This window comes from Myotis brandtii, unplaced genomic scaffold (assembly GCF_000412655.1).
Source record: "Myotis brandtii unplaced genomic scaffold, ASM41265v1 scaffold45, whole genome shotgun sequence".
Lineage (NCBI taxonomy): Eukaryota > Metazoa > Chordata > Mammalia > Chiroptera > Vespertilionidae > Myotis > Myotis brandtii.
The window spans coordinates 7226209-7234122 of NW_005367209.1; the positions used below are offsets into that span (position 1 = coordinate 7226209).

Consider the following 7914-nt stretch of genomic DNA (forward strand, 5'->3'; position numbering starts at 1 on the left):
TTGGCCTATCAGATGGTCGGACGGTCACTTAGGCTTTTATATAGATTATTTTTAAATATATATATATTTAAATCCTCACCCGAGGATATTTTTCCATTGATTTTAGAGAGAGAGAGTGGAAGAAAGAGGGAAAGAGAGAGAAACATCGATGTGAGAGAAACACATCAATTGGTTGCCTCCTGCACGCACCCCGACCAGGGCCCAGTCTGGGGAGGAGCCTGCAACCTAGGTACTTGCCCTTGACCAGAATTGAACCCAGGACTCTTTGGTCCACAGGCCAATACTCTATCCACTGAGCCAAACCGGCTAGGGCTAAATATATTTTTATTGACTTCGGAGAGGAATGGAGAGGGAGAGAGAGAAACATCAATGACGAGAATCACTGGTCGGCTGTCTCCTGCACGCCCCCTACTGGGGATCAAGCCAGTAACTCAGGCATGGGAATCTAACTGTGACTTCCTGTTTCATAGGTAGATGCTCAAACACTGGGCACACGCCTGCTTTTTAAATTCTTCGTAGCTGGTGCTGAGGTTGAATGTGGACACCATTGGGTATCAGTATAGCCAAACCACCAGCGAACCAGGCAGGCACTTGCGGGGCCCTCTGTGAATTGAGGGTCCCATTGAGCTAGCAGCTTTGCTTCAGGTGATGAAGTGAGGAATGAAGTTTTCCCCAAAGGAATTGCCACTCTTGTAAAGCCCAGATAAGGTTAGGGCTAGGAAAGCTGTGCTCTTGAATACAGCATTTACACTTGACTAGTAAGACTGTTTGTGCTCTTCCCTTTATAACCACCAAATCCAAGTTGATTTGGATCATCCCCAAATGGGAGTCACAGGACCGCTACGGGTCTTTTCTTTTTAAGAAGGGATGTATTTGGTGACTATGTCCGGCAGGTGGCACTGTTGTTCTGGAAATGGCCTCAGTAATTTTTCCTGATTATGTTTCTCCTCTTGGAAGCCTATATGGTTTCTTCTGGACCATCCCAGAGGGTTCAAGAGTCACCTCTGAACACACAGCAGTCTCTGAATGGGCGAGTCCCCTCTGGAGCTGACGGCGTTTACAGTACAAGCCTGGACAAACATCAATACCAGTTATACTTTCAGCAGCAGCAGCCCCAATGACAGTACATTGAATTGGCCCAAAGAACCCCCACACATGGGGCCACTTTAATTTCCTTTTCCCAACGAAAACTTTGCTCAAAGCCCATCAGTTGAAATTGGTTTTTTTTTTTTTTTTTTTTTTTTTTTTTTTTTTTTACGTTATGGGAAAACCAAGGAGTTTAATGTGTGCGGATCAGGAGCTATGGCAACAGCTTCAGAGCATGCTGTTCCAGAGGGAGAGCAGGAGTGTGGGGAAGGCTAACCCATAGGGGAGGGGCAGCTGGGAGGCTTTTACTTTCTCTTGGCCTCTGGTTTCAGGACTGGTACACTACTGCATTCTCCCCTGTACCTCCAGCTTCAGTACAAGACCATTGCCACTCCCCGCCTCCCAGCCCCCCCAAGCCCAGGACCATTGCCACCCCCACTGCATTTCTTGGAACCTTCAGCCACCCCTGCCTGCCTGCATCCAACAACAGGACTGGGTAAGACGGTAACATGGGTGCTTGGGTCCTACAGAGTTATAAATATTTGAGGCCGTCACCTCTATGGAAGTTCCCAGCATACTCCACTTTTTCTTCAAAGCTGCTGAGGGGGGAGTAGCGTGGGGAGAGAGACGGGGGAGCACAGAGGGAAAGAAAGGTCTGCGCAAGTAAGCAAGACTTTCATTCACTTTGGGTTTGAATGGCCACTTGTTGGGCTCAACCAAATACACTGAAGCTCTATTTCAGACACCCTGGATAATGCCATTTTATTTCAGCTTTCAGGACCCTTTGATTCAGAAGCCACATCTGTATTGCCCTTTGAGTGGGGCTGTGGGCTTGCTGCCCCTTTGTCACAGCAGCCCTCCCCCTCTGGCGTGGAGGAATGAGCAGGAACACAGCACCACTCAGGTGGCTTTTTTCCGTCTGCTTCCCACTGCTTGGCCTCATTAACAGGTAGGATGGTGTGAGACCCTCCCTCTAGTCACCCTCAGCCTGCCACCCACCATTTGGAAGATTCACTAACATATTCAAGGGGGTCTTTTCATAACCTCTGATCTGGTCCCCGGGGTCCTTGTCCTTCCTCTTCCAGAAAGCCATGTCTCTGCCAGCATCCCATCCTCACTGCCACACTGTCAGGGCCTGGCATGTGAGTTTACCCTGCTGACTAGTTAATAACAACCAGTCTTACTATTTCATGGATGCTGGCCAAGCAAGATGAGACTCCTGGGTCAGAGACAAAGGACTTTATGACCCATGGCACAGCAAGCAACACAGCACAATGTTTCCATTGGCTTCCTTTCCCTCACATCCCACAAGGGCAACGTGGAGGGCCCTGTAGATGCTGTGCAGGCAGTGGGTTTGTGTTGCATCTGAGGAACATGGAGTTTGGAGAACCCACCTCTTTTACAGCAGGGGCTAAGCAAGCTTGCGCTTAGTCCTAGAGGGAGATATTACCTCATCCCTCCAGGTTGCTCACTGCAATACAAGTCTGAGAAATGGCGTGGGCAAAGCGGAGTTAGGACCTTGCATTCTTGGCACAGCCAGCAAGAATGCACAGGGACACTCAGGGGCCATGGCCAACTGCCTCTCCCAATAGTTCCTACCCCATGTTCACTTCCAAGTTATGCCTGTCTCTTTTTACTAATTTTTTAAAATATATTTTATTGATTTTTTTACAGAGAGGAAGGGAGAGGGATAGAGAGTTAGAAACATCAATGAGAAACATCGACCAGCTGCCTCCTGCACACCTCCTACTGGGGATGTGCCCGCAACCAAGGTACATGCCCTTGACCGGAATCGAACCTGGGACCTTTCAGTCCGCAGGCCCACGCTCTATCCACTGAGCCAAACCGGTTTGGCAACCTGTTTCTTTTTAAAAAGCCTCGGGTCTCAGTCCTGATGCCCAAACTGGGTGATTGCAGAAGAAACAAAGAAAGAGAAATGCAAACTCTTTTAAGATCACAGATGCAGCCCTAACCGGTTTGGCTCAGTGGATAGAGTGGCGGCCTGCAGACTGAAGGGTCCCAGGTTCGATTCTGGTCAAGGGCTTGTACCTTGGTTGTGGGCACATCCCCAGTATGGGGTGTGCAGGAGGCAGCTGATTGATGTTTCTCTCTCATCAATGTTTCTAACTCTCTCCCTTCCTCTCTGTAAAAAATCAATAAAATATATATTAAAAAGAAAGATCACAGATGCAAATGACTTAAATAGATGCATTAGCTGATCAAAAAGAGTACTGTACTGCCCTGGATGATTTGGCTCAGTAGTTAGAGCATCAGCTTGTGGACCGAAGGGTTTCGGGGATGATTTTGGTTAAGGGCACATACCTCAGTTGCAGGCTTGATTCCTGGGCTGGTTGGGGTGTGTGTGGAAGGCAAACAATCTATGTGTCTCTCTCACATTGATGTTCCTCTTTCTTTCTTCCCCCCTCCTCCCTTCTCTCCATTTTCTCTTAAAAAATCAATAGAGCCCTGACTGGTTTGGCTCAGTGGATAGAGCGTCAGCCTGCGGACTGAAGGGTCCCAGGTTCGATTCCGGTCAAGGGCATGTACCTTAGTTGCGGGCACATCCCCAGTGGGGGGTGTGAGGGAGGCAGCTGATTGATGTTTCTCATCGATGTTTCTAACTCTCTATCCCTCTCTCTTCCTCTCTGTAAAAAAATCAATAAAATATATTTTTTAAAAAATCAATAGAAAAAATATCCTCAGGTGAGGATTAAAAAAAAGAAAAGAGTATATACTTAAAGAATAATATATCACAACCAAGATGGCTTTTCTAACATATAAGGATAGTTCAATATTGAAAAGTATATTAATATATATTAACAGATTCAAAGATAAACTTCATTCATTCAATTAGCAGATACATATGAGGCAGTGGTTGATAACGAGAGAATCCCAGCCTTCATTGCACTTTCATTCAACTGAGAAACAGAGGTAATAAACAAACAAACGAACAAATACATAACATTTATACAGATATAATTGAGACAGATATAATTGAGAAAATAAAGCTGAGTGAGGTAATACATATCAGCAGTTTCACATTGTCTGACCTAATATATAAGTGAGGATTTAGTATTTAATAAAGGTAGAATTTATTATCTGGAAGAAAAGATAATAAATGATACTGAGGCAGTTAGCTAACCCTTCGGAAAAAAGTTAGGTATTTATCTTTCACCTTTTACAAAACTACATGTCAGATAAATTAATAGCCTAACCCGTGGCTCGGCAAACTGTGGCTCGCGAGCCACATGCGGCTCTTTGGCCCCTTGAGTGTGGCTCTTCCACAAAATACCGACTTCTGCGCATGGGCCACGAAGTTTCAATCGCACTGTACATGCGCGCCCGCACCTGGTATTTTGTGGAAGAGCCACACTCAAGGGGCCAAAGAGCCGAATGTGGCTCTCGAGCCGCAGTTTGCTGACCACTGGCCTAAACCATATAGACACAAAACCATAACAGCATCAGAAAAACTATTGGAGAATATGTTTATCATTTTAAGGGAAAGGAAGCCTTCTGGGACAAAGCTAGAGCTTTGAAGAAAAAGGCAGACATGTTTCTGTATTACATAGGATACAAGTAGAAATGGTGTGTGGGAATTCCAGAAAGTGCCATTACAGGGCCTGGGGCTTCTGGTTTTCTCCTCCCTGTCCTTCTTGCTGGTTGAAATACATACATGATGGCTGGAGGTAGAATAACTGTCTCAAGATAATTTTAAAATATATTATTTTATTGATTTCAGAGAGGAAGGGAAAGGGAGAGAGAGAAAAACAATGATGAGAGGGAATCATTGATTGGCTGCCTCCTACATGTCCCCTACTGGGGATCAAGCCTGCAACTCAGGCATGTGCCCTGACCGGGAATCGAACCGTGACCTCCTGGTTCCTAGGTCGACGTTCAACCACTGAGCCACACCTGTGGGGTGTCTCAGATCTTGAATGAACTTGGGAATGGAGGCCTTGAAAAGTGGACCAATAAGACTGCAGAGTCTGAGCTTCTGACACTATGGAGGGCCGATCCAGCCTTGAACCAACTGTTATTGGAACTTTTAAAAAATATATATATTTCATTGATTTTTTACAGAGAGGAAGGGAGAGGGATAGAGAGGTAGAAACATCGATGAGAGAGAAACATCAATCAGCTGCCTCCTGCACACCTCCTACTGGGGATGTGCCCACAACCAAGGTACATGCCCTTGACCGGAATCGAACCTGGGACCTTTCAGTCCACAGGACGACGCTCTATCCACTGAGTCTAACTGGTTAGGGCTGTTATTGGAACTTTTATGTGAGCAAGAAACAAACCCTTCTCTTGTTTGAGCTGTGGTTATGCTGCGCGTTGTCATTCACTAATCCTAATTGATACACCTGCCCACTCCCAGGTGAAGGATCATGACTGGTGTACACCAGTGGTTCTCAACTCTGGTTGACTTTTAGATTCATCCAGGGAGCTTTTAAAGAACACTAGTATCTGGGCCCCACTCCAGACCAATTACATCAAAACCTCTGGTGGTAGGATCCAGACACAGGTATTTTTTAAAAGCTTCTCAGCTGGCCCGAATGTACAGCCAGGATATGAAGAATTAGTTTAAGCCAATCAGGACAAACCTCTTCCTCTCTTTCCCAGTTTTTCTTGCAGTAGGAGTGGTCATGAACCTATTTCTGGCCTGTGATACCTCAGTGGAAATCTGTTGAGACTATTTCTGGGAACACTTAGATTTCCGATAAGGAGAAGATATAGTTGGGACTGTTTGTTCTCCTCCTTCCCAGCGTTGAATGCAGAAGCAATGTCCAGAGCTGCAGCAGCCATATGGATAGTATGAGGCACCACGGATGAGGATCTCAGACAACACACTAGGCTGGCAGAGTGGAAAGGGAGAGGGCCTCCATCTCAGGGGCCTCTCCAAGCAGCTAAACGAGTCCCAAGAACTCCTTAATTTCAGAGGCCAACAACTCTTATTTGTTTAACGAGTTTTCTGATTGTTGCAGCAGAAAACATTCATAACGGAAACACACATGGGCACAGGTGCTTTGTCGGGGAGGGCACTTTCTAACATTTATCATGTGTATAAAGAATACTGTACAGGGTTGTACACAGCAATATTGTTGGTCATGACCCAAACTAGAAACCACTTAAGTATCCATCAACTTGAGAAAGGCTCAATAAATTTGGCAAATTACAGCAAAGTAAAATAATAAGTGCTCCTTCTCTAAGACATGTTATCTTAGACACTATTGAGTGAAAAAAGTAAATTATAGGACAGTAAATATATAGAATATGAAACCATTTATTCTGAAGCACACACCCATACTCTAAAAACAATATTGTATAGCCCTGGCCAGTGAGGCTCAGTTGGTTGGGCGTCATCCCATGCACCAAAAAAAGGTTACTGGTTTGATTCCCAGTCAGGGCATATGCCCGGGGTGCAAGCTCGATCCCTGGTGGGGGGCATGCAGGAGGCAGCCGATGGATGTCTCACTCTCACAGGATGTCTCTCTCTCCCTCTCCCTTCTTCTCTTTAAAAATCAATAAAAATATATTTAAAAAACCTCTTCCCTATGCATGTACACACACATAGAGAGAATATACAGTATTATTTTTAAAATCCTCACTTCAGGACCTGCTTACTGATTTTAGGGAAAGGTCTGCTCCTTAGGGACAGAGAGAGAGGCGGAGAGAAGCTCCACATTTCTGGGCGTGAAAGGGGGATTTTCTGGGTGGGGCCTTTCACGCATTTAGGGAAGATTGACAGGAACTATCTTTCTTCTGGGCATGCCCTCATCTCTAATGTCTACGCAGTGGTTCTCAACCTTCCTAATGCCGCGACCCTTTAATACAGTTCCTCATGTTGTGGTGACCCCCAACCATAAAATTATTTTCGTGGCTACTTCATAACTGTAATTTTGCTACTGTTGTGAATCGTAATGTAAATATCTGATATGCAGGATGTAATTTCATTGTTACAAATTGAACATAATTAAAGCATAGTGATTAATCACAAAAACAATATGTAATTATATGTGTGTTTTCCCGATGGTCTTAGGCGACCCCTGTGAAAGGGTTGTTCCACCCCCAAAGGGGTCGCGACCCACAGGTTGAGAACCGCTGGTCTACAGGAAAACCCACAGGGGGCGGGGTCAAAACCCAATGCAAATTCTATTGTAATTAGCCCCGGGCCCTAGAAAGGTCACACTGGCATTGAGGTCCTGACATTTTCCTCCGGGCTTGCGCAAAGAACCGCTGGCTCTGAACCTGCCTGCAGGCGGTCTGCTGGGCCGCCCTAGAGAGGGGCCCGCAGGCCATGTTGGCCCGACCCCTGCTCAGGGGGCCACATACCAGTGATGGCCGCCTGTTCTCCTTCACGGCCCCCCGGGCAGGCCTCACCCCAGCCGCGCCTAACTTCCTACCGAACAGCCACGTCCTCCGCCTGAGCCAGTCAGTGCCCTTCACCAGCCCCTTCACCCGCTGACAGCCGCAGGGGTCGCACCTCGGGACTCAATTCAGTCTTCCTTTGCTAAACATAAAGTCTGATATTATCCTTCCATGTTAGGGTGAAGTGTCAATATAAGTTAAATATAGTGGCTGGGAAAAAGGCAATACACCAAGCGGCTGTGTGCGCCGTCCGTCTCCCGGGGAGGGGGAGTAGAAGGGAACTGAAGGGAAAGAGAAGTGTGCGGGGCGCCGGCGGGAGGAAGAGCGCACCCCCCGGGTCCTGGGCCTGACCGGAAGTCAGGGTGCCGAGCCGCTCGGGCTTCCGGCGTCACTTCCCTCGCGACTTCCTGCGATGAACATGGCGGCTCTCAGCAGTGTCCGCTGGCTGACCCGAGTGAG

At 46.8% G+C, this 7914-nt stretch overlaps 1 protein-coding gene across 1 annotated transcript in view; it reads left to right on the top strand.

The window, feature by feature from the left end:
* The first annotated feature begins 7873 nt into the window (after nt 1-7873).
* Nucleotides 7874-7914, top strand: part of IDH3B (isocitrate dehydrogenase 3 (NAD+) beta) — a 6673-nt gene continuing 6632 nt past the window's right edge. The window contains exon 1 of the mRNA XM_005874761.2: nt 7874-7909. Coding sequence (XP_005874823.1) covers nt 7874-7909 — 36 coding nt within the window. The remainder of the gene's footprint in view (nt 7910-7914) is intronic.